General features: G+C 38.8%; 1 protein-coding gene across 1 annotated transcript in view; it reads left to right on the plus strand.

Annotated features, from left to right (window-relative positions):
• Positions 1-27,794, plus strand: part of UBE2F (ubiquitin conjugating enzyme E2 F (putative)) — a gene marked incomplete in the record, with an annotated part of 973,189 nt that overhangs the window by 98,089 nt on the left and 847,306 nt on the right. The window contains 1 exon segment of the mRNA XM_053698825.1: positions 3,666-3,792. Coding sequence (XP_053554800.1) covers positions 3,675-3,792 — 118 coding nt within the window.

The raw sequence follows: 27,794 nt of genomic DNA on the forward strand, positions 1-27,794 counted from the left end.
CAGGCAGCTATCAATCATCAAGGAGGGACTCACAGTCCTCTGGCTATGAAAGAAGTATCTCGATTTCTGGTTTGGGCGGGAATCCAGCTCCTGTCTAATCTCTGCGGTTCATATCCCCAGGTATAGACAATTGGGAAGCGGATTATCTCAGTCGCCAAGCGTTGCATCCGGGTGATTGGATCTCTTCACCCCAGAGGTATTCTTCAGATTGTTCAAATGTGGGAGCTTCCAGAAATAGAATCTGATGGCGTCTCATCTAAACAAGAAACTTCCCAGGTATCTGTCAGATCCCGGGATCCTCAGGCGGAAGCAGTGGATGCTTTATCACTTCCTTGGAAGTTTCCTCCTGCTATATCTTTCCGCCTCTAGTTCTTCTTCCAAGAGTAATCTCCAAGATTCTGAAGGAATGCTCGTTTGTTCTGCTGGTAGCTCCGGCATGGCCTCACAGGTTTTGGTATGCGGATCTTGTCCGGATGGCCTCTTGCCATCCGTGGACTCTTCCGCTAAGACCAGACCTTCTGTCGCAAGGTCCTTTTTTCCATCAGGATCTCAAATCCTTAAATTTAAAGGTATGGAGATTGAACGCTTGATTCTTGGTCAAAGAGGTTTCTCTGACTCTGTGATTAATACTATGTTTACAGGCTCGTAAATCTGTATCTAGAGAGATATATTATAGAGTCTGGACGACTTATATTTTCTTGGTGTCTTTCTCATCATTTTTCTTGGCATTCTTTAGAATTCCGAGAATTTTACAGTTTCTTCAGGATGGTTTAGATAAAGGTTTATCCGCAAGTCTTTGAAAGACAATCTCTGCTCTTTCTGTTCTTTTTCACAGAAAGATTGCTAATCTTCTGATATTCATTGTTTTGTACAAGCTTTGGTTCGTATAAAACCTGTCATTAAGTCAATTTCTCCTCCTCTGGAGTTGAATTTGGTTAGGGGCTCTTCAAGCTCCTCCTTTTGAACCCATGCATTCATTGGACATTAAATTACTTTCTTGGAAAGTTTTGTTCCTTTTGGCGATCTTTCTGCCAGAAGAGTCTCTGATTATCTGCTCTTTCTTGTGAGTCTCCTTTTCTGATTTTTCATCAGGATAAGGCAGTGTGCGAACTTCTTTTGAATTTTTACCTAAGGTTGTGAATTCCAACAACATTAGTAGAGAAATTGTGGTTCCCTCATTATGTCCTAATCCTAAGAATTCCTAAGGAGAAAATCGTTGCATTCTTTGGATGTTGTTAGAGCTTTGAAATATTATGTTGAAGCTACTAAGTCTTTCCGAAAGACTTCTAGTCTATTTGTTATCTTTTCCGGTTCTAGAAAAGGCCAGAAGCTTCTGCCCATTTCTTTGGCATCTTAGTTGAAATCTTTAATTCATCATGCCTATGTCGAGTCGGGTAAAACTCCGCCTCAAAGGATTACAGCTCATTCTACTAGGTCAGTTTCTACTTTCTGGGCGTTTAGGAATGAAGCTTCGGTTGATCAGATTTGCAAAGCAGCAACTTGGTCCTCTTTGCATACTTTTACTAAATTCTACCATTTTGATGTATTTTCTTCTTCTGAAGCAGTTTTTGGTAGAAAAGTACTTCAGGCAGCAGCAGGAATTGGCTGTCTTTATTTTATCCCTCCCTCTCTAGTGACTCTTGCGTGGAAAGATCCACATCTTGGGTAGTCATTATCCCATACGTCACTAGCTCATGGACTCTTGCTAATTACATGAAAGAATACATAATTTATGTAAGTACTTACCTGATAAATTCATTTCTTTCATATTAGCAAGAGTCCATGAGGCCCGCCCTTTTTTGTGGTGGTTATGATTTTTTTGTATAAAGCACAATTATTCCAATTCCTTATTTTATATGCTTTCGCACTTTTTTCTTATCACCCCACTTCTTGGCTATTCGTTAAACTGATTTGTGGGTGTGGTGAGGGGTGCAATTTGTAGGGCATTTTGAGGTTTGGGAAACTTTGCCCCTCCTGGTAGGAATGTATATCCCATACGTCACTAGCTCATGGACTCTTGCTAATATGAAAGAAATGAATTTATCAGGTAAGTTCTTACATAAATTATGTTTTTCACTATCCTGGATGCTGATACTTTTGACACCCCAGCAGTATTACAGGTACAAATCACCAAATCTGGTATTCCAAAATCCAAACTTATCCTGAAATCTAAAATGTTTTATTAATATATTTAAAAAAAAAAAAAAGATCAAAAATTACTTTTTTCCCTGCCTGTAAATCGCAATGTTTTCTGCCTGTGTCGTTAGTTTGGTCTTTGAGTTAAAAAAATGCAAATAATAGTCTATATTTATTTAAAACAACAAATATTAAGTTTCTAATTACATTACTATACTATCTTTCTGAGGCTACAAAGCATATCAAAATGATATAAAACTACCTTTAGGTTGCATGAATAAGCAGTATTCTGGCATGTAAATATTTCCTAAATTGGCACAAGATATTGTCCCATCCCCTCTCCACACTGTCCCGTTTTACAGATGCAAATATACAAATATTCTAAAATCCAAACTATTCCAAAATCCAAACCTTTTCTGGTCCCAAGCAGTTTGGATAAAGGGTTTTCTACCTGTGTTTTGAATAAATATATGGGTTTACTAGGGACTGGAGTAGATATTCAAATTGCACTTGCATTTTAAACCCATGACCCTTGCACTACAAGTAAATAGCTATAACACAAATAAGCTCCAAATGTTTAAACCATTCACATAAACTCATAGGTGAAATCCATTTAGGATCTGCTACTCAGATTTTATATTTGATGAGGCATCAAAAAGCTTTAGGTTAGATCATTTGTATAATGAACCTGTTTGGCTCCTTATGCAAATGTTTTAGCATGCACCTACTGACTATATACATGCAGTCATCAGGTTGTGTAAGGGATTGTGTACCTCTCTTCTCTCAAAATGAGTTTGTAAATGAAATCCGTTATACGTTGTGACTCTCTTGCCATCTGGTGCTTAAAAGCTTTCCTCTAAAATTGCTGCCATATAGTTCTCCAGGTTTGTGCAAATACCTACCTAGATTTTTGGTTAAAACTTTTATATATTTATCAGGGAACTTAAACATTTGTGCAAGTCTTTTGTCATATAATACACACACTGTCACACAGGCAATAAAGTAACTAGTACAACATAAATTAGTATCTAATTATTTGGCTGTCTTAAAGGGACGATAGTCAAAATGGAATGTTCACGATTCAGAGTGTACAATTTTAAACATCCTTTTAATGTATTTATATTATTAAAGTAGCTTTATTCTATTGGTAACCTTTGTTGACAAGTAAACCTAGGTAGGCTGATAGGAACTTAGAAATGTGCAAGTGTCCTTAGCATTCTATGGCAGTAGTGTTTGCAACTATGTGTAATACCGCTATAAACATTGTTGCAAACACTGCTGCCATAGAATGCTAGGCACTTGCACTTTCCTGGGCTCACCTAGGATTACTCTGTAAGGATACCAAGAGAACTAAGCAAAATTGATTTCATGCTCTCTCCAATCCATTTGTTTAGTTTTTACTTTTAATGTCCCTTTAACATAATACTGTGTGTAAAATAGTAATCTTTACTCAGCATGTGTATATCTGCTCAAGTATTAACTTAGTATTAACTTAGTATTAACTTAGATGCCGTGTATTTAATGTTTAGGAAAGCGTAATGCTGACACTGGCAAGCAAGTTGAAGCGGGACGATGGTGTGAAAGGGAACCGAACGCCCAGTGCAATTTCAGACTCTATGCGCAGAGTGTCAGTCAGGGACAAGTTGCTTGTGAAAGGTAAGGAACTTTATTCTACAAGGGGCTTATTCAGTTTTAAGGTCTAGTATAACAAATCTGTAAATATCACCATTTGAAAAAATGATTAAAAAATAAAACCAGTATCCTGAAAAGTATATTTTTAATAGGAATGTAAGTGAAAATAAAATTTAATGACGACTCATATAGCTCATGCTATTTAAAAAAAAAATCCTTGGTATCTCTTGTTTTGGCATACTTAGGTAGACTTAGCATGCACATCTTCTTCAGCACTATATGACAGTGCTGTTTGAAACAGTGTATAACATTGTTACAAACAATATAAATGGATAAGAGACCCCTTATTTATATTACATATTCAGTTTTGATGCTAAGTGTGGAACCATAAAGTGTATAGAATATTTAGTAAAAAAAAAATTACTTCTACTATAGAAAATTACTTTTAAAAAAACACAATTTTTTTGCATTCTGCATGATGGATCTTTGTCAATAAATTATTTTCTAATAGTGCTTGCTCTTCTGAAAGTACAACATAATTTTGTGTGGTTAGCTCCCCTAAAATATTTAAATGCAAAAACATAAAAACCCGCGTGAAATGGCTCAGTATTAAAGGGATAGTAAAGTCAAAATTAAACTTTCATGAGTCAGCTCGGGAATATAATTTTAAACAACTTTCTAATTTACTTTTGTCATCAAATTGACTTTGTTCTCTTATTCTAAGTCGAAAGCTAAACCTAGGTAGGCTCATATGCTAATTTCTAAGCCCTTGAAGGACACCTCTTCTGTGAATGCATTTGACAGTTTTTCACAGCTAGAGGGCATTAGTTAATGTGTTTCATATTGATAACATTGTGCTCATGCACGTGAAGTTATTTAAGAGTCAGCACTAATTGCCTGAAATGCAAGTCTGTCATAAGATATAAGATAAGGAGGCAGTCAGCAGAATCTTAGAAACAAGGTAATTGCAGAGGTAAAGGGTATATTTCTCCAACATTGGTGTGTCCGGTCCACGGCGTCATCCTTACTTGTGGGAATATCTCTTCCCCAATAGGAAATGGCAGAGAGTCCCAGCAAAGCTGGCCATATAGTCCCTCCTAGGCTCCGCCCACCCCAGTCATTCTCTTTGCCGTTGCACAGGCAACATCTCCACGGAGATGGTTAAGAGTATGTGGTGTTTAGTTGTAGTTTTCTTTCATGTAATTAACAAGAGTCCATGAGCTAGTGACGTATGGGATATACATTCCTACCAGGAGGGGCAAAGTTTCCCAAACCTTAAAATGCCTATAAATACACCCCTCACCACACCCACAAATCAGTTTTACAAACTTTGCCTCCAAGGGAGGTGGTTGAAGTAAGTTTGTGCTAGATTCTACGTTGATTATGCGCTCCGCAGCAAGTTGGAGCCCGGTTTTCCTCTCAGCGTGCAGTGAATGTCAGAGGGATGTGAGGAGAGTATTGCCTATTGAATGCAGTGATCTCCTTCTACGGGGTCTATTTCATAAGGTTCTCTGTTATCGGTCGTAGAGATTCATCTCTTACCTCCCCATTTCAGATCGACGATATACTCTTATATTTACCATTTCCTCTACTGATTCTCGTTTCAGTACTGGTTTGGCTTTCTACAAACATGTAGATGAGTGTCCTGGGGTAAGTAAGTCTTATTTTCTGTGACACTCTAAGCTATGGTTGGGCACTTTATTTATAAAGTACTAAATAAATGTATTCAAACATTATTTGCCTTGACTCAGAATGTTCAACTTTCCTTATTTCCAGACAGTCAGTTTCATATTTGGGATTATGCTTTAAATTATCATATTTTTTCTTACCTCTAAAATTTGACTTTTTTCTCTGTGGGCTGTTAGGCTCGCGGGGGCTGAAAATGCTTCATTTTATTGCGTCATTCTTGGCGCGGACTTTTTTGGCGCAAAAAAAAAAAAAAAAAAAAAAATCCGTTTTCCGGCGTCATACGTGTCGCCGGAAGTTGCGTCATTTTTTGACGTTATTTTGCGCCAAAAATATCGGCGTTCCGGATGTGGCTGTCATTTTTGGCGCCAAAAGCATTTAGGCGCCAAATAATGTGGGCGTCTTATTTGGCGCCAAAAAATATGGGCGTCGCTTTTGTCTCCACATTATTTCAGTCTCCATTTTTCATTTGCTTCTGGTTACTAGAAGCTTGATGTTTGGCATTTTTTTCCCATTCCTGAAACTGTCTTATAAGGAATTTGATCTATTTTGCTTTTTATGTTGTTTTTTCTCTTACATATTGCAAGATGTCCACGTTGCATCTGAGCCAGAAGATACTACAGGAAAACCTCTGCCTGCTGGATCTACCAAAGCTAAGTGTATCTGCTGTAAATTTTTGGTAGCTATTCCTCCAGCTGTTGTTTGTAATAATTGTCATGACAAACTTGTTAAAGCAGATAATTATTTCCTTTAGTGATGTACCATTGCCTGTTGCAGTTCCCTCAACATCTAAGGTGCAGAATGTTCCCTGATAACATAAGAGATTTTGTTTCTGAATCCCATAAAGAAGGCTTTGTCTGTTATTTCTCCTTCTAGTAAACGTAAAAAGTCTTTAAATCTTCTCTCTCTACAGATGAATTTTTAAATGAACACCATCATTCTGATTCTTTGGACTCTTCTGGTTCAGAGGATTCTGTCTCAGAGATTGATGCTGATAAATCTTCATATTTATTTAAGATGGAATTTATTCGCTCTTTACTTAAAGAAGTACTAATTGCGTTAGAAATAGAGGATTCTAGTCCTCTTGATACTAATTCTATACGTTTGGATAAGGTTTTTAAAAGCTCCTGCGGTTATTCCAGAGTCTTTCCTGTTCCTAATGCTATTTCTGCAGTAATTGCTAAGGAATGGGATAAATTGGGTAATTCATTTACTCCTTCTAAACGTTTTAAGCAATTATATCCTGTTCCGACTGACAGGTTAGAATTTTGGGACAAAATCCCTAAAGTTGATGGGGCTATTTCTACCCTTGCTAAACGTACTACTATTCCTACGTCAGATGGTACCTCGTTTAAGGATCCTTTAGATAGAAAAATTGAATCTTATCTATGTTCAGGTAATCTTCTTAGACCTGCTATATCATTGGCTGATGTTGCTGCAGCTTCAACTTTTTGGTTGGAAACTCTAGCGCAACAAGTAACAAATCGTGATTCTCATGATATTATTATTCTTCTCCAGCATGCTAATAATTTCATCTGTGATGCCATTTTTGATATTATTAGAGTTGATGTTAGATTTATGTCTCTGGCTATCTTAGCCAGAAGAGCTTTATGGCTTAAGACTTGGAATGCTGATATGGCTTCTAAATCAACTCTACTTTCCATTTCTTTCCAGGGAAACAAATTATTTGGTTCTCAGTTGGATTCTATTATTTCAACTGTTACTGGTGGGAAAGGAACTTTTTTACCACAGGATAAAAAGTCTAAAGGTAAAAACAGGGCTAACAATCGTTTTTCGTTCCTTTCGTTTCAACAAAGAACAAAAGCCTGATCCTTCGTCCTCAGGAGCAGTTTCAGTTTGGAAACCAATCTCCAGTCTGGAATAAATCCAAGCCTGCTAGAAAGGCAAAGCCTGCTTCTAAGTTCACATGAAGGTACGGCCCTCATTCCAGTTCAGCTGGTAGGGGGCAGGTTACGTTTTTTTCAAAGAAATTTGGATCAGTTCTGTTCACAATCTTTGATTCAGAACATTGTTTCAGATGGTACAGAATTGGTTTCAAGATGAGACCGCCTGCAAAGAGATTTTTTCTTTCCCATGTCCCAGTAAATCCAGTGAAAGCTCAAGCATTTTTGAATTGTGTTTCAGATCTAGAGTTTGGCTGGAGTAATTATGCCAGTTCCATTCCGGAACAGGGGATGGGGTTTTATACAAATCTCTTCATTGTACCAAAGAAGGAGAATTCCTTCAGACCAGTTCTGGATCTAAAATTATTGAATCGTTATGTAAGGATACCAACGTTCAAGATGGTATCTGTAAGGACTATATTGCCTTTTGTTCAGCAAGGGAATTATATGTCCACAATAGATTTACAGGATGCATATATCTGCATATTCCGATTCATCCAGATCATTATCAGTTCCTGAGATTCTCTTTTCTAGACAAGCATTACCAATTTGTGGCTCTACCGTTTGGCCTTGCTACAGCTCCAAGAATTTTCACAAAGATTCTCGGTGCCCTTCTGTCTGTAATCAGAGAACAGGGTATTGTGGTATTTCCTTATTTGGACGATATCTTGGTACTTGCTCCGTCTTTACATTTAGCAGAGTCTCATACGAATCGACTTGTGTTGTTTCTTCTCAAGATCATGGTTGGAGGATCAATTTACCAAAAAGTTCTTTGATTCCTCAAACAAGGGTAACTTTTCTGGGTTTCCAGATAGATTCAGTGTCCATGACTTTGTCTTTAACAGACAAGAGACGTCTAAAATTGATTACAGCCTGTCGAAACCTTCAGTCTCAATCATTCCCTTCGGTAGCCTTATGCATGGAAATTCTAGGTCTTATGACTGCTGCATCGGACGCGATCCCCTTTGCTCGTTTTCACATGCGACCTCTCAGCTCTGTATGCTGAACCAATGGTGCAGGGATTACACGAAGATATATCAATTAATATCTTTAAAACCGATTGTTCGGCACTCTCTAACGTGGTGGACAGATCACCATCGTTTAATTCAGGGGGCTTCTTTTGTTCTTCCGACCTGGACTGTAATTTCAACAGATGCAAGTCTCACAGGTTGGGGAGCTGTGTGGGGATCTCTGACAGCACAAGGAGTTTGGGAATCTCAGGAGGTGAGATTACCGATCAATATCTTGGAACTCCGTGCAATTTTCAGAGCTCTTCAGTTTTGGCCTCTTCTGAAGAGAGAATCGTTCATTTGTTTTCAGACAATGTCACAACTGTGGCATACATCAATCATCAAGGAGGGACTCACAGTCCTCTGGCTATGAAAGAAGTATCTCGAATTCTGGTTTGGGCGGAATCCAGCTCCTGTCTAATCTCTGCGGTTCATATCCCAGGTGTAGACAATTGGGAGCCGGATTATCTCAGTCGCCAAACGTTGCAATCCGGGCGAATGGTCTCTTCACCCAGAGGTATTTCTTCAGATTGTTCAAATGTGGGGGCTCCCAGAGATAGATCTGATGGCCTCTCATCTAAACAAGAAACTTCCCAGGTATCTGTCCAGATCCCGGGATCCTCAGGCGGAGGCAGTGGATGCATTATCACTTCCTTGGAAGTATCATCCTGCCTATATCTTTCCGCCTCTAGTTCTTCTTCCAAGAGTAATCTCCAAGATTCTAAGGGAATGCTCGTTTGTTCTGCTAATAGCTCCGGCATGGCCTCACAGGTTTTGGTATGCGGATCTTGTCCGGGATGGCATCTTGCCAACCATGGACTCTTCCGTTAAGACCAGACCTTCTGTCACAAGGTCCTTTTTTCCATCCGGATCTGAAATCCTTAAATTTAAAGGTTATGGAGATTGAACGCTTGATTCTTGGTCTAGAGGTTTCTCTGACTCCGTGATTAATACTATGTTACAGGCTCGTAAATCTGTATCTCGAGAGATATATTATAGAGTCTGGAAGACTTATATTTCTTGGTGTCTTTCTCATCATTTTTCTTGGCATTCTTTTAGAATACGAGAATTTTACAGTTCTCTTCAGGATGGTTTAGATAAGGGTTTGTCCGCGAGTTCTTTGAAAGGACAAATCTCCGCTCTTTCTGTTCTTTTTCACAGAAAGAATTGCTATTCTTCCTGATATTCATTGTTTTGTACAAGCTTTGGTTCGTATAAAACCTGTCATTAAGTCAATTTCTCCTCCATGGAGTTTGAATTTGGTTCTGGGTGCTCTTCAAGCTCCCTCCGTTTGAACCTATGCATTCTTTGGACATTAAATTACTTTCTTGGAAAGTTTTGTTCCTTTTGGCCATCTCTTCTGCTAGAAGAGTTTCTGAATTATCTGCTCTTCGTGGAGTCTCCTTTTCTGATTTTTTCATCAGGATAAGGCGGTGTTGCGAACTTCTTTTCAATTTTTACCTAAGGTTGTGAATTCCAACAACATTAGTAGAGAAATTGTGGTTCCTTCATTATGTCCTAATCTAAGAATTCTAAGGAGAAATCATTGCATTCTTTGGATGTTGTTTAGAGCTTTGAAATATTATGTTGAAGCTACGAAATCTTTCCGTAAGACTTCTAGTCTATTTGTTATCTTTTTCCGGTTCTAGGAAAGGCCAGAAAGCTTCTGCCATTTCTTTGGCATCTTGGTTGAAATCTTTAATTCATCTTGCCTATGTTGAGTCGGGTAAAATTCCGCCTCAAAGAATTACAGCTCATTCTACTAGGTCAGTTTCTACTTCCTGGGCGTTAGGAATGAAGCTTCGGTTGACCAGATCTGCAAAGCAGCAACTTGGTCCTCTTTGCATACTTTTACTAAATTCTACCATTTTGTTGTATTTTTCTTCTTCTGAAGCAGTTTTTATGTAGAAAAGTTCTTCAGGCAGCGGTTTCAGTTTGAATCTTCTGCTTATGTTTTTTGTTAAACTTTATTTTGGGTGTGGATTATTTTCAGCAGGAATTGGCTGTCTTTATTTTATCCCTCCCTCTCTAGTGACTCTTGTGTGGAAAGATCCACATCTTGGGTAGGTCATTATCCCATATCGTCACTAGCTCATGGACTCTTGTTAATTACATGAAAGGAAAAACATAATTTATGTAAGAACTTACCTGATAAATTCATTTCTTTCATATTAACAAGAGTCCATGAGGCCCACCCCTTTTTTTGTGGTGGTTATGATTTTTTTGTATAAAGCACAATTATTCCATTCCTTATTTTATATGCTTCGCACTTTTTTTTCTTGTCACCCCACTTCTTGGCTATTTCGTTAAACTGATTTGTGGGTGTGGTGAGGGGTGTATTTATAGGCATTTTAAGTTTGGGGAAACTTTGCCCCTCCTGGTAGGAATGTATATCCCATACGTCACTAGGCTCATGGACTCTTGTTAATATGAAAGAAATGAATTTATCAGGTAAGTTCTTACATAAATTATGTTTTTTTAATCTACTATCAAGAGTTTGTTATTTTAAAATAGTGCTGGTATGTACTATTTACTCTGAAACAGAAAAAGATGAAGAATTCTGTTTGTGAGAGGAAGATGATTTTAGCAGACAGTAACTAAAATCGTTTGCTGTTTCCACATAGGACTGTTGAGATGAAGTAACTTCAGTTGGGGGAAACAGTTAGCAGACTTTTCTGCTTAAGGTATGACTAGCCATATTTCTAACAAGACTGTGTAATGCTGGAAGGCTGTCATTTCCCCTCATGGGGACCGGTAAGCCATTTTCTTAGTCTCAAACAGAATAAAGGGCTTAATATGGGCTATAAAACTGGTAGACACTTTTATGGGCAAAATCGATTGCTTTATTTGGGCATTTTATACATGTTTATGCTGGTAATTGACACTTATAAACTCGGGGAAGTTTTTTAATGTCAGGCACTGTGTTAGACACCTTTTCCAGTCAGGAAGGGCCTTCCCAGTTGTAGGCTGAGCCTCATTTTCGCGCCATTACTGCGCAGTTACTTTTGAGAGCAAGACATGCAGATGCATGTGTGAGGATCTGAAAGTAGTTGGAAAAGTTCCTAGAAGGCTTCATTTGGTATCGTATTCCCCCCTGGGTTTGGTAAAGTCGCAGCAAAGGCTGTAGCTGGGACTGTAGAGGGGTTAAAACTGTAACCGGCTCCGGTTTCGTTATTTTAAGGGTTAAAGCTCTGAAAATTGGTGTGCAATACTTTGAATGCTTTAAGACACTGTGGTGAAAATTTGGTAAATTTTGAACAATTCCTTCATATTTTTTCACATATTCAGTAATAGTGTGCTCTGTTTAAAATTTAAAGAGACAGTAACAGTTTTGTTTTAAAACGGTTTTTGTGCTTTATTGACAAGTTTAAGCCTGTTTAACATGTCTGTACCTTCAGATAAGCTATGTTCTATATGTATGAAAGTCAATGTGTCTCCCCCTTCAAAATTGTGTGATAATTGTGCCATAGCGTCCAAACAAAGTAAGGACAGTACTGCCACAGATAATGAAGTTGCCCGAGATGATTCATCAGATGAAGGGAGTAGACATGGTTCTACATCATCTCCTTCTGTGTCTATACCAGTTTTGCCCACGCAGGAGGCCCCTAGTACTTCTAGCGCACCAATGCTTATTACTATGCAACAATTGACGGCAGTAATGGATAACTCCATAGCAAATATTTTATCCAAAATGCCTGCATATCAGAGAGTGCGCGATTGCTCTGTTTTAAACACTGAAGAGCAAGAGGGCGCTGATGATAATTGCTCTGTCATACCCTCACACCAATCTGAAGGGGCCATGAGGGAGGTTTTGTCAGATGGGGAAATTTCAGATTCAGGAAAAATTTCTCAACAGGCTGAACCTGATGTTGTGACATTTAAATTTAAATTAGAGCATCTCCGCGCACTGCTTAAGGAGGTGTTATCTACTCTGGATGATTGTGACAACCTGGTCATTCCAGAAAAATTATGCAAGATGGACAAGTTCCCTAGAGGTTCCGGTGCACCCCGGCGCTTTTCCTATACCCAAGCGGGTGGCGGACATAGTGAATAAGGAGTGAGAGAAGCCCTGCATACCTTTTGTCCCCCCTCCTATATTTAAGAAATTATTTCCTATGGTCGACCCCAGAAAGGACTTATGGCAGACAGTCCCTAAGGTCGAGGGGGCAGTTTCTACTCTAAACAAGCGCACTACTATTCCTATCGAGGATAATTGTGCTTTCAAAGATCCTATTGATAAAAAATTGGAGGGTTTGCTTAAAAAGATTTTTGTACAGCAAGGTTACCTTCTGCAACCCATTTCGTGCATTGTTCCTGTCACTACAGCAGCGTGGTTCTGGTTCGAGGAACTAGAAAAGTCGCTCAGTAGAGAGACTCCATATGAGGAGGTTATGGACAGAGTTCACGCACTTAAGTTGGCTAATTCTTTTATTTTAGATGCCGCTTTGCAATTAGCTAGATTAGCTGCGAAAAATTCAGGGTTTGCAATTGTGGCGCGCAGAGCGCTTTGGCTAAAGTCTTGGTCAGCGGATGTATCATCCAAGACAAAATTGCTTAATATCCCCTTCAAGGGTAAAACGCTCTTTGGGCCAGAATTGAAAGAGATTATCTCAGACATCACTGGGGGAAAGGGCCACGCCCTCCCACAAGATAGGCCTTTCAAAGCCAAGAATAAATCTAATTTTCGTTCCTTTCATCATTTCAGGAACGGACCGGCCTCTAATTCTGCATCCTCTAAGCAAGAGGGTAATGCCTCACAGACCAAACCAGCCTGGAAACTGATGCAAGGCTGGAACAAGGGTAAGTAGGCCAAGAAACCTGCTGCTGCTAACAAAACAGCATGAAGGAGTAGCCCCCCGATCCGGGACCGGATCTAGTGGGGGGCAGACTCTCTCTCTTTGCTCAGGCTTGGGCAAGAGATGTTCAGGATCCCTGGACGCTAGAAATAGTTTCTCAGGGTTATCTTCTGGAATTCAAGGAACTACCCCCAAGGAGAAGGTTTCACATATCTCACTTATCCTCAAACCAAATAAAGAGACAGGCATTCTTACATTGTGTAGAAGACCTGTTAAAGATGGGAGTGATACACCCAGTTCCAATGGCGAACAAGGAATGGGATTTTACTCAAATCTGTTCATAGTTCCCAAAAAAGAGGGAACCTTCAGACCAATTCTGGATTTAAAAATCCTAAACAAATTCTCAGAGTACCATCGTTCAAAATGGAAACCATTCGAACGATTCTAGCTACAATCCAGGAAGGTCAATTTATGACTACCGTGGATCTAAAGGATGCGTACCTACATATTCCTATCCACAAAGAACATCATCAGTTCCTAAGGTTCGCCTTTCTGGACAAACATTACCAGTTTGTGGCCCTCCCATTTGGGTTAGCCACTGCTCCAAGGATTTTCACAAAGGTACTTGGGTCCCTTCTAGCGGTTCTAAGACCGAGGGGCATTGCAGTAGTACCATACTTGGACGACATTCTAATACAAGCGTCGTCCCTTTCAAAGGCAAAGGCTCATACAGACATCGTTCTGGCCTTTCTCAGATCTCACGGATGGAAGGTGAACATAGAAAAAAGTTCTCTGTCTCCGTCGACAAGAGTTCCCTTCTTGGGAACAATAATAGATTCTTTAGAAATGAGGATTTTTCTGACAGATGTCAGAAAGTCAAAACTTCTAAGCGCTTGTCAAGTTCTTCATTCAGTTCCACGTCCTTCCATAGCTCAGTGCATGGAAGTAGTAGGGTTGATGGTTGCAGCAATGGACATAGTTCCTTTTGCGCGAATTCATCTAAGACCATTAAAACTGTGCATGCTGAAACAGTGGAATGGGGACTATACAAACTTGTCTCCAGTGATTCAAGTAGATCAGAAGACCAGAGATTCACTCCGTTGGTGGCTAACCCTGGATCACCTATCCCAGGGAATGAGCTTCCGCAGACCAGAGTGGGTCATCGTCACGACCGACGCCAGTCTAGTGGGCTGGGGCGCGGTCTGGGAATCCCTGAAAGCTCAGGGACTATGGTCTCGGGAAGAGTCTCTTCTCCCGATAAACATTCTAGAACTAAGAGCGATATTCAATGCTCTCAGGGCTTGGCCTCAGCTAGCAAAGGCCAGATTCATAAGATTCCAATCAGACAACATGACGACTGTTGCTTATATCAATAATCAGGGGGGAACAAGGAGTTCCCTGGCGATGAAAGAAGTGACCAAATAATACAATGGGCAGAGGATCACTCCTGTCACCTATCTGCGATCCACATCCCAGGAGTGGAAAACTGGGAGGCGGATTATCTGAGTCGTCAGACTTTCCATCCGGGGGAGTGGGAACTCCACCCGGAAATATTTGCCCAGTTGACCCAATTATGGGGCATTCCAGACATGGATCTGATGGCGTCTCGTCAGAACTTCAAGGTTCCTTGCTACGGGTCCAGATCCAGGGATCCCAAGGCGACTCTAGTGGATGCACTAGTAGTGCCTTGGACCTTCAACCTAGCTTATGTGTTTCCACCGTTTCCTCTCATTCCCAGGCTGGTAGCCAGGATCAAGCAGGAGAGGGCCTTGGTGATCTTGATAGCTCCTGCGTGGCCACGCAGGACTTGGTATGCAGACCTGGTGAATATGTCATCGGTTCGACCATGGAAGCTACATTTGAGACAGGACCTTCTTGTACAGGGTCCATTCGAACATCCAAATCTGGTCTCCCTCCAGCTGACGGCTTGGAGATTGAACGCTTGATTCTATCAAAGCGTGGATTTTCAGATTCTGTGATAGATACTCTGGTTCAAGCCAGAAAACCGGTAACTAGAAAAATTTACCATAAAATATGGAAAAGATATATCTGCTGGTGTGAATCCAAGGGATTCCCAAGGAATAAAATAAAGATTCCTAAGATCCTTTCCTTTCTACAAGAAGGTTTGGATAAAGGATTATCTGCGAGTTCTCTAAAGGGACAGATTTCTGCCTTATCTGTCTTACTACACAAACGACTGGCAGCTGTGCCAGATGTTCAAGCATTTGTTCAGGCTCTGGTTAGGATCAAGCCTGTTTACAGACCTTTGACTCCTCCCTGGAGTTTAAATCTAGTTCTTTCAGTTCTTCAAGGGGTTCCGTTTGAACCTTTACATTCCATAGATATTAAGTTATCTTGGAAAGTTTTGTTTTTGGTTGCTATTTCTTCTGCTAGAAGAGTTTCCGAGTTATCTGCTCTGCAGTGTACTCCGCCCTATCTGGTGTTCCATTCAGATAAGGTTGTTTTGCGTACTAAGCCTGGTTTTCTTCCAAAGGTTTTTTCCAACAAAAATATTAACCAGGAGATAGTTGTAACTTCTTTGTGTCCGAATCCAGTTTCAAAGAAGGAACGTTTGCTACACAATTTAGATGTAGTCCGTGCTCTAAAATTCTACTTAGAAGCTACAAAAGAGTTCAGACAAACATCTTCTCGGTTTGTCGTCTATTCTGGTAAAAGGAGAAGTCAAAAAGCAACTTCTACCTCTCTTTCCTTTTGGCTTAAAAGCATCATCAGATTGGCTTATGAGACTGCCGGACGGCAGCCTCCTGAAAGAATCACAGCTCACTCCACTAGGGCTGTGGCTTCCACATGGGCCTTCAAGAACGAGGCTTCTGTTGATCAGATATGTAAGGCAGCGACTTGGTCTTCACTGCACACTTTTGCCAAATTTTACAAATTTGATACTTTTGCTTCTTCAGAGGCTATTTTTGGGAGAAAGGTTTTGCAAGCCGTGGTGCCTTCCGTTTAGGTAACCTGATTTGCTCCCTCCCTTCATCCGGGTCCTAAAGCTTTGGTATTGGTTCCCACAAGTAAGGATGACGCCGTGGACCGGACACACCAATGTTGGAGCAAACAGAATTTATGCTTACCTGATAAATTACTTTCTCCAACGGTGTGTCCGGTCCATGGCCCGCCCTGGTTTTTTTAATCAGGTTTGATGAATTATTTTCTCTAACTACAGTCACCACGGCACCCTATGGTTTCTCCTATTTTTTCCTCCTGTCCGTCGGTCGAATGACTGGGGTGGGCGGAGCCTAGGAGGGACTATATGGCCAGCTTTGCTGGGACTCTTTGCCATTTCCTGTTGGGGAAGAGATATTCCCACAAGTAAGGATGACGCCGTGGACCGGACACACCGTTGGAGAAAGTAATTTATCAGGTAAGCATAAATTCTATTTTCTATAACCGTGTTGGTTATGCAAAACTGAGAAATTGTAAATAAAGGGATTATCTATTTTTTAAACAATAACATATTTGGAGTTTACTATTGCTTTGAAGGGGTATTTGCACCATTTTAGAAGCTCTCTTTTGAACAATCCCATCTGCTACTTCCTTAGAGAATAAGGTTGGACTCGTACTTCTTGTACGTGTACAGACATGACTACTGTAGTGTATAGTTGCATCTAACATGGAATTATTCAATTTTTACCACTGTTAAAGCTTACGTTAGCTATTGGTATTCATCTATATATCTGCAGTAAAGCATTGCATTGTGAAAGATCAGCATACAAAATGAATGGTTTAAATGCATTTAAAGAATTTAAAATTGTGTTTGCCAAATTGTCATTGTTTTGGATTCCAGAAACATGCCTCAAGTATGTTTTATCTCTTTTACTGTTATCGATAAGGGACCTATACAAAAGCTCCTGAACTGACCTAGCATTCTCTGTGTAACATGATACAGGTTAAAGAAACATGAAGCCTAACATTTATCTTTCCATGATTCAGGTAGAACATACAATTTTAAACACCTTTCCAATCTACTACTATTATCTAATTTGTTTCGTTCTTTTGGTAGGCTTTGTTGAAAAGCTTCTAAAACCTGCAGCATGTACTCCTTTCTCTCTGGTTGGGGGGGAATTACATTTTTGCAACACGTGCTAATAAACAGTTCCAGGTAGTTTAGCTAAACAAGCAGGAGAAACACTGTATATTACAAAGTATACCTTTTGCTTTTTTTTATTGAAAACCATTGTGTGAATGACTGCAATGAAAAGTAAACCATATTTCTTTCATGTAATTAGCAAGAGTCCATGAGCTAGTGACGTATGGGATATACATTCCTACCAGTAGGGGCAAAGTTTCCCAAACCTCAAAATGCCTATAAATACACCCCTCACCACACCCACAAATCAGTTTTACAAACTTTGCCTCCTATGGAGGTGGTGAAGTAAGTTTGTGCTAGATTCTACGTTGATATGCGCTCCGCAGCAGGTTGGAGCCCGGTTTTCCTCTCAGCGTGCAGTGAATGTCAGAGGGATGTGAGGAGAGTATTGCCTATTTGAATTCAATGATCTCCGCCTACGGGGTCTATTTCATAGGTTCTCTGTTATCGGTCGTATAGATTCATCTCTTACCTCCCTTTTCAGATTGACGATATATACCATTACCTCTACTGATTCTCGTTTCAGTACTGGTTTGGCTTTCTACTACATGTAGATGAGTGTCCTGGGGTAAGTAAGTCTTATTTTCTGTGACACTCTAAGCTATGGTTGGGCACTTTTATATAAAGTTCTAAATATATGTATTCAAACATTTATTTTGCCTTGACTCAGGATGTTCAACGTTCCTTATTTCAGACAGTCAGTTTCATATTTGGGATAATGCATATGAATAAATCAATTTTTTCTTACCTTAAAATTTGAATTTTTTTCTTGTGGGCTGTTAGGCTCGCGGGGGCTGAAAATGCTTCATTCTATTGCGTCATTCTTGGCGCGGACTTTTTTGGCGCAACATTTTTTTCTATTTCCGTCGTCATACGTGTCGCCGGAAGTTGCGTCATTTTTGACGTTTTTTTGCGCCAAAAGTGTCGGCGTTCCGAATGTGGCGTCATTTTTGGCGCCAAAAGCATTTATGCGCCAAATAATGTGGGCGTCTTTTTTTTTGGCGCTAAAAAATATGGGCGTCACTATTGTCTCCACATTATTTAAGTCTCATTATTTATTACTTCTGGTTGCTAGAAGCTTGTTCACTGGCATTTTTTCCCATTCCTGAAACTGTCATTTAAGGAATTTGATCAATTTTGCTTTATATGTTGTTTTTTCTATTACATATTGCAAGATGTCCCACATTGACACTGAGTCAGAAGATACTTCTGGAAAATCGCTGCCTGGTGCTGGATCTACCAAAGTTAAGTGTATCTGCTGTAAACTTGTGGTATCTGTTCCTCCAGCTGTTGTTTGTACTGAATGTCATGACAAACTTGTTAATGCAGATAATATTTCCTTTAGTAATGTTACATTACCTGTTGCTGTTCCGTCAACATCTAATACTCAGAGTGTTCCTGATAACATAAGAGATTTTGTTTCTAAATCCATTAAGAAGGCTATGTCTGTTATTCCTCCTTCTAGTAAACGTAAAAAGTCTTTTAAAACTTCTCATTTTTCAGATGAATTTTTAAATGAACATCATCATTCTGATTCTGATAATGGTTCTTCTGGTTCAGAGGATTCTGTCTCAGAGGTTGATGCTGATAAATCTTCATATTTATTTAAAATGGAATTTATTCGTTCTTTACTTAAAGAAGTCTTAATTGCATTAGAAATAGAGGATTCTGGTCCTCTTGATACTAAATCTAAACGTTTAAATAAGGTTTTTAAATCTCCTGTAGTTATTCCAGAAGTTTTTCCTGTCCCTGATGCTATTTCTGAAGTAATTTCCAGGGATGGAATAATTTGGGTAATTCATTTACTCCTCCTAAACGTTTTAAGCAATTATATCCTGTGCCATCTGACAGATTAGAGTTTTGGGACAAAATCCCTAAGGTTGATGGGGCTGTCTCTACTCTTGCTAAGCGTACTACTATTCCTACGGCAGACAGTACTTCCTTTAAGGATCCTTTAGATAGGAAAATTGAATACTTTCTAAGAAAAGCTTACTTGTGTTCAGGTAATCTTCTTAGACCTGCTATATCTTTAGCGGATGTTGCTGCAGCTTCAACTTTTTGGTTAGAAGCTTTAGCGCAACAAGTAACAGATCATAATTCTCATAGCATTATTAATCTTCTTCAACATGCTAATAATTTTATTTGTGATGCCATCTTTGATATTATTAGAGTTGATGTCAGGTATATGTCTCTAGCTATTTTAGCTAGAAGAGCTTTATGGCTCAAAACTTGGAATGCTGATATGTCTTCTAAGTCTACTTTGCTTTCCCTTTCTTTCCAGGGTAATAAATTATTTGGTTCTCAGTTGGATTCTATTATCTCAACTGTTACTGGAGGGAAAGGAACTTTTTTACCACAGGATAAAAAATCTAAAGGTAAATTTAGGTCTAATAATCGTTTTCGTTCCTTTCGTCACAATAAGGAACAAAAGCCTGATCCTTCATCCACAGGAGCGGTATCAGTTTGGAAACCATCTCCAGTCTGGAATAAATCCAAGCCTTTTAGAAAACCAAAGCCAGCTCCTAAGTCCACATGAAGGTGCGGCCCTCATTCCAGCTCAGCTGGTAGGGGGCAGATTACATTTTTTCAAAGAAATTTGGATCAATTCCATTCACAATCTTTGGATTCAGAACATTGTTTCAGAAGGGTACAGAATTGGCTTCAAGATAAGGCCTCCTGCAAAGAGATTTTTTTTCTTTCCCGTGTCCCAATAAACCCAGCGAAGGCTCGAGCATTTCTGAAATGTGTTTCAGATCTAGAGTTGGCTGGAGTAATTATGCCAGTTCCAGTTCTGGTACAGGGGCTGGGGTTTTATTCAAATCTCTTCATTGTACCAAAGAATGAGAATTCCTTCAGACCAGTTCTGGATCTAAAAATATTGAATCGTTATGTAAGGATACCAACATTCAAAATGGTAACTGTAAGGACTATCCTGCCTTTTGTTCAGCAAGGGCATTATATGTCCACAATAGATTTACAGGATGCATATCTGCATATTCCGATTCATCCAGATCACTATCAGTTTCTGAGATTCTCTTTCCTAGACAAGCATTACCAGTTTGTGGCTCTACCGTTTGGCCTAGCAACAGCTCCAAGAATTTTTACAAAGGTTCTCGGTGCCCTTCTGTCTGTAATCAGAGAACAGGGTATTGTGGTATTTCCTTATTTGGACGATATCTTGGTACTTGCTCAGTCTTCACATTTAGCAGAATCTCATACGAATCGACTTGTGTTGTTTCTTCAAGATCATGGTTGGAGGATCAATTTACCAAAAAGTTCATTGATTCCTCAGACAAAGGTAACCTTTTTAGGTTTCCAGATAGATTCAGTGTCCATGACTCTGTCTTTGACAGACAAGAGACGTCTAAAATTGATCTCAGCTTGTCGAAACCTTCAGTCACAATCATTCCCTTCGGTAGCCTTATGCATGGAAATTCTAGGTCTTATGACTGCTGCATCGGACGCGATCCCCTTTGCTCGTTTTCACATGCGACCTCTTCAGCTCTGTATGCTGAACCAGTGGTGCAGGGATTACACAAAGATATCTCAATTAATATCTTTAAAACCGATTGTACGACACTCTCTGACGTGGTGGACAGATCACCATTGTTTAGTTCAGGGGGCTTCTTTTGTTCTTCCGACCTGGACTGTAATTTCAACAGATGCAAGTCTGACAGGTCGGGGAGCTGTGTGGGGGTCTCTGACAGCACAAGGGGTTTGGGAATCTCATGAGGTGAGATTACCGATCAATATTTTGGAACTCCGTGCAATTTTCAGAGCTCTTCAGTCATGGCCTCTTCTAAAGAGAGAATCGTTCATTTGTTTTCAGACAGACAATGTCACAACTGTGGCATACATCAATCATCAAGGAGGGACTCACAGTCCTCTGGCTATGAAAGAAGTATCTCGAATACTGGTATGGGCGGAATCCAGCTCCTGTCTAATCTCTGCGGTTAATATCCCAGGTATAGACAATTGGGAAGCGGATTATCTCAGTCGCCAAACGTTACATCCGTGCGAATGGTCTCTTCACCCAGAGGTATTTCTTCAGATTGTTCAAATGTGGGGAATTCCAGAAATAGATCTGATGGCTTCTCATCCAAACAAGAAACTTCCCAGGTATCTGTCCAGATCCAGGGATCCTCAGGCGGAAGCAGTGGATGCATTGTCACTTCCTTGGAAGTATCATCCTGCCTATATCTTTCCGCCTCTAGTTCTTCTTCCAAGAGTAATCTCCAAGATTCTGAAGGAATGCTCGTTTGTTCTGCTGGTGGCTCCAGCATGGCCTCACAGGTTTTGGTATGCGGATCTTGTCCGGATGGCCTCTTGCCAACCATGGACTCTTCCGTTAAGACCAGACGTTCTGTCACAAGGTCCTTTTTTCCATCAGGATCTCAAATCCTTAAATTTAAAGGTATGGAGATTGAACGCTTGATTCTTAGTCAAAGAGGTTTCTCTGACTCTGTGATTAGTACTATGTTACAGGCTCGTAAATCTGTATCTAGAAAGATATATTATCGAGTTTGGAAGACTTACATTTCTTGGTGTCTTTCTCATCAATTTTCCTGGCATTCTTTTAGAATTCCGAGAATTCTACAGTTTCTTCAGGATGGTTTGGATAAAGGTTTGTCTGCAAGTTCCTTGAAAGGACAAATCTCTGCTCTTTCTGTTCTTTTTCACAGAAAGATTGCTAATCTTCCTGATATTCATTGTTTTGTGCAAGCTTTGGTTCGTATAAAGCCTGTCATTAAGTCAATTTCTGAATTTGGTTCTGGGGGCTCTTCAAGCTCCTCCGTTTGAACCTATGCATTCATTGGACATTAAATTACTTTCTTGGAAAGTTTTGTTTCTTTTGGCCATCTCTTCTGCTAGAAGAGTTTCTGAATTATCTGCTCTTTCTTGTGAGTCTCCTTTTCTGATTTTTCATCAGGATAAGGCGGTGTTGCGAACTTCTTTTCAATTTTTACCTAAGGTTGTGAATTCTAACAACATTAGTAGAGAAATTGTGGTTCCTTCATTGTGTCCTAATCCTAAGAATTCTAAGGAGAAATCATTGCATTCTTTGGATGTAGTTAGAGCTTTGAAATATTATGTTGAAGCTACTAAGAATTTCCGAAAGACTTCTAGTCTATTTGTTATCTTTTCCAGTTCTAGGAAAGGTCAGAAGGCCTCAGCCATTTCTTTGGCATCTTGGTTGAAATCTTTAATTCATCATGCTTATGTCGAGTCGGGTAAAACTCCGCCTCAAAGGATTACAGCTCATTCTACTAGGTCAGTTTCTACTTCCTGGGCGTTTAGGAATGAAGCTTCGGTTGATCAGATTTGCAAAGCAGCAACTTGGTCTTCTTTGCATACTTTTACTAAATTCTACCATTTTGATGTGTTTTCTTCTTCTGAAGCTGTTTTTGGTAGAAAAGTACTTCAGGCAGCTGTTTCAGTTTGATTCTTCTGCTTATAATTTCAGTTTTTTTCATTATAAGATTTAAACTTTATTTTTGGGTGTGGATTATTTTCAGCGGAATTGGCTGTCTTTATTTTATCCCTCCCTCTCTAGTGACTCTTGCGTGGAAGATCCACATCTTGGGTAGTCATTATCCCATACGTCACTAGCTCATGAACTCTTGCTAATTACATGAAAGAAAACATAATTTATGTAAGAACTTACCTTATAAATTAATTTCTTTCATATTAGCAAGAGTCCATGAGGCCCACCCTTTTTGTGGTGGCTCTGATTTTTTTGTATAAAGCACAATTATTCCAATTCCTTATTTTTATGCTTTCGCACTTTTTTCTTATCACCCCACTTCTTGGCTATGCGTTAAACTGATTTGTGGGTGTGGTGAGGGGTGTATTTATAGGCATTTTGAGGTTTGGGAAACTTTGCCCCTCCTGGTAGGAATGTATATCCCATACGTCACTAGCTCATGGACTCTTGCTAATATGAAAGAAATGAATCAGGTAAGTTCTTACATAAATTATGTTTCTCAAGGTGCATATGCAGATTTTTTCTTTCTTAAAGGGATATTATACACTCTTTTTTTTTTTTTTTTTTTGCATAAATGTTTTGTAGATGATCTATTTTATATAGCCCATACAGGTTTTTTTTTTCTTTTCAAATGTATAGTTTTGCTTATTTTTAAATAACATTGCTCTGATTTTCAGACTCCTAACCAAGCCCCAAAGTTTTAGGAGAATACTGATGTATACCTACTCCAGCTTTCTCCTGTTTGTGTAAAGTGTCTTTTCATATGCAGAGGAAGGGGGAGTGTCTGTTATTTCCCACTTAAAGTTGATGTTCTAGCTACCTTTTTAACAGAGCTAAATTGGAGCTTCTAAGTAAGTTTTTAAATGGTTTTATACTGGATTTTTATATCGGTATCTGTGCATATTTTTCTTTTATAGTAGTGTCTATTACATGCAGTTATATGAAAATTGGTGTATACTGTCCCTTCAAACATCCATCATCTGTTGTAGCTTGTTAGCAATAAAGACAAATAACGAAGCGAGATCCGAGGAGAGTAAAATTAAAATCTTCTTTATTTCACATACGTTAAAACAGGAAAATGGCAGCAAATACATGCAGAAAGCAGGTGTGGCACGAATGGCTTACGCATTTCGGCATAGAGCCGTAATCATAGCCTGTAGTGCTAAGTGTCACACCTAGTTAAATAATCACACAAAAATTCTCATTGGTTAATAAAAATTGAAGCACACCTGCTCCCTAACAAGTATACAATATAAACATTAACCCGTAACTCGCCTTATGAAATCAGCTAAAGACAATCTATCATATGTACATTACAAAATGCAGCTCAAGGTCTCCAATATACTGGCAACAATACAGTAATAGGCTGCATATGGTAACCATTACGGAATGAAAGAAAGAAACAATGCTGTAATAGTACATACACTGAATTGTCGCTAACTAAAAATGTATACAGGCATGAATGATTAAAATTAAAACACTAGTTCTCTCTTGGTAGCATAAGTGATAAAGGTAAGTAATAAACATTATGCCATACATAACAAGTATACGAACCATCAGCATCTAGGATATAAGGGACATACCTATATACAGCAGGTTCTGTAATACAAATGAAAGTGAAGTAAATTCAATTAAATTCCATTATAGCATATACTCTATAGGAGAATAACACAACATAAGTAAATCAAATATGGAACAATGGCTATAGACCCTAACAGCATTTGACTAATGCTATACAGACCATGTATGCAAAACATATAAGGCACACAATAAAAGACACCGTTTGCTGTCTATTACCAGAATAATATCATATTTGGAGTTGAGGCCATTATGAATCCTAGTTCCCGATGTGAATATCCAAAATGCTTCCCTCAACTCCAAAATGCGGTCAATAGAGCCTCCGCTTTTGGGTTTCACAACCTTCTCTATGGCACACCACGAGAAACTGGCAAGATTGCCACCATGATGGACTCCAAAGTGCTGTACCACAGGGGTGGTTGACCTAGCTACCTTAAATGACTAGAGGTGTTCTCTGATTCTGGTATTGACTTTCCTAGAAGTGAGCCCCACATATTGAACTTTACATTGGGAACAATCAAGTAGGTAGATGATACATTTGAAGGTACAATTGAGGCAGGATTTGATGCTATATGTTTTACCTGTGACATAGCTAGAGAAGGTATTACAAATGTTAACATATTCGCAGGGTTTACACCTGCTGTGACCATATCTGTACATACCCTGATGTTTAATCCATGAACTGGAATTATTGGTGTATGTAGGCAGCATAGTAGGAGACAGAAGGGACCCCAGAGTGGGACCCTTTTTATATAAACGCCTCAATCCATTGTCTCTTTCTACCAGTCTGTCGTCTGCTTTGAGTAACCTTTATGACAGTCTACATTTACTGTATGTTGGCAATTCACTGGGATAAATATATTTATGTAAGCAAGTGAGATGGGTTTTGATTCCTTTATCTGTGCAGGTAGGAAGCAGGGATTCATTTATTTGTATTACTCTGGTTCAGGGGGCAGAGTTGTGGGAAGCTGAAAAGTCTGCTCTTTGTGATACACTTGTGCGATAGCCTTATTAGAAGTGTCTTGTGAACAGCTTTCTTTTAGCAGCGGAAAAATTATGTCTGGCCCTAGTGTCCTTTATGTGCTGCAATTTAATACTCCTGCTTTATGATCTTAGTGACTTTGACAATTCTCATATTGGTGACAAAGTACTCGGTACCCTTTTTCTAATGTATGTGTTTATTGTTATACTTCTTAAGAAAAGTTGCCCTTTAATCTTAATGTTAATGCTGTAGTATGCGATTCAGTTCAACCTAGTGGTAGAGGTGTTATAAAAGATATTGATTATGTGTAATGAATGCAATATATATATATATATATATATATATATATATATATATATATATATATATTTTTTTTTTTTTTTTTTCTTATTTTTTCCTTTGTTTTCTGTTATTGCATCCATGATTTTCAGTAAGCTAAATTTTCACTGATTAACTTGCTGGTATGTCATTTTATGGCAGCCACCAAAGTAGTAATGCCTGGTAATTACAGTTTTATATGTCTTCAGAAAAACATTTGCAAGTGTAAGGTTCTGTATTATCCAAAGGAAGTGACATATGCACAAAAAATGAAATCAAAATTGAGAAATGCATTTTTTTTTAATTCTATATATGTTGACTTAGATTTTTGTTTTGGCCAAGTAAGTGTAAATTACTTGTTGGACACTATTTTATTGCATACTTATTTTATGTTTTGTTTTGCCTTCATCTTTAGGAGTTTTTATTCGTGAGTCACATTCTCAATACATTGTTAGCTACCTTCTCTGTTTCTTTAAGTTATCATTGCATATTTCTCAGTACAGTGTACCGTCTTGCAGATTACTATAATATGCAAATCTAGATGTCAGTAAGGCATTTGACACACACACACACTCTTAACTGGGAAACTACTTTGTCTTGGAATTGGCTAAAAATTAATTTTAGAGCAGCATTAAATCCAGCAGAATTGCATAATAAAGTGCATGATAAAGACAGTGCAACAAAACAATCTAAAGTTAAGATAAGCTGTAGATTTTTTTTCAAACAAATTTCAAAATGTCCTTTAATTTGCTGGTCCCCTGTATGATGTGACGGCCATCAGCCAATGAAAAGCCAAACAAGTATCCTCCGATACACTGACAAATTAAAAAGTATAATGAAAGCAGCAGTTAGCAGAGAATGCTGAGAGTGGCTACAGCGGCGAGTTTAAATGCAGACTTAAAAAGCATGAAAGCAAAAAAGGGGGAGCAAGAAAAGCAGACAGTCACAAGCCACGCAGAGATGGTGGTTTTCACAGACCGTAAAACTCATTATTTTTTCTGGCAAGTATCCTCAATCCTCCCTTTGTCTATAAAGTATTTCCAGTGGTTGCGGTGTATCTTATGCGCCAACTCCCACATGGGGTATGTTTCTCTCACACGCTGATAGAATCTCTTTCTTTAGAGGCATCCAAAAAACTGCCGACCACGGCCGAGCTCCACTTTGCCATCTTGCTATTAGCAAATAATCTATAGATTTTTAGCTTATACTTCCCTATTAATATCATTAATATACTTGACCACAAATGACCATGTGTAGCCATCATCTGAACTTAGTGTGTTAGAATAAGAGCCCTATTTGAGTAAAAAAGATTACTGGATGGTTCTCTTTTAGTAGGGCAGGAGCCCTATTTGAGTAAAAAAGATTACTGGATGGTTCTCTTTTAGTAGGGCAGGAGCCCTATTTGAGTAAAAAAGATTACTGGATGGTTCTCTTTTAGTGCTTTTGTGGGAGAGATATATATATATAATATATATATATATATATATATAATATATATATATAATATATATATATATATATATATATATATATATATATATATATATATATATATATATATATGAGAGAGAGAAAAAATGTATATCAGGTTTAGATAAGTGTAGACATATTTTTAAGGATTAGGAGTTATGGTCAATGATTACTGCAAACTTGTGAAGCTGAAATGCGTCAGACCTGTTTCTACCACAATATTTTAATGCAACTTGAATAAAATGTAATTTTTTTTAACCTTACCAGTAGCACCCACTTTCTTTTTATAGCCATCAGCCAATCAAAGACTTGTTTACATATACACTGTGAACTCTTGCACATGGTAAGTAGGAGCTAATGCCTCAAAGTGTGCGTATCAAAAGACTACACAATTTGATAATGCATAAGTTGGAAAGTCTTATAAAGGGATATAAAAAAAACCAAAATTATTTTGTGATTCAGCATACAATTTTAAAAACGTTTCCAGTTTACTTCTATTATCAAATATGCTTCATTCCCTTGTTATTTTTCTTTTGCATGATGTACCGAGTCCACGGATTCATCCTTACTTGTGGGATATTATCCTTCCTAACAGGAAGTGGCAAAGAGAGCACCACAGCAGAGCTGTCTATATAGCCCCCCCTTAACTCCACCCCCCCAGTCATTCTCTTTGCCGGCTCTAAGCAGGAAGG

This window comes from Bombina bombina, chromosome 1 (genome assembly GCF_027579735.1).
Source record: "Bombina bombina isolate aBomBom1 chromosome 1, aBomBom1.pri, whole genome shotgun sequence".
Classification (NCBI taxonomy): Eukaryota; Metazoa; Chordata; class Amphibia; order Anura; family Bombinatoridae; genus Bombina; species Bombina bombina.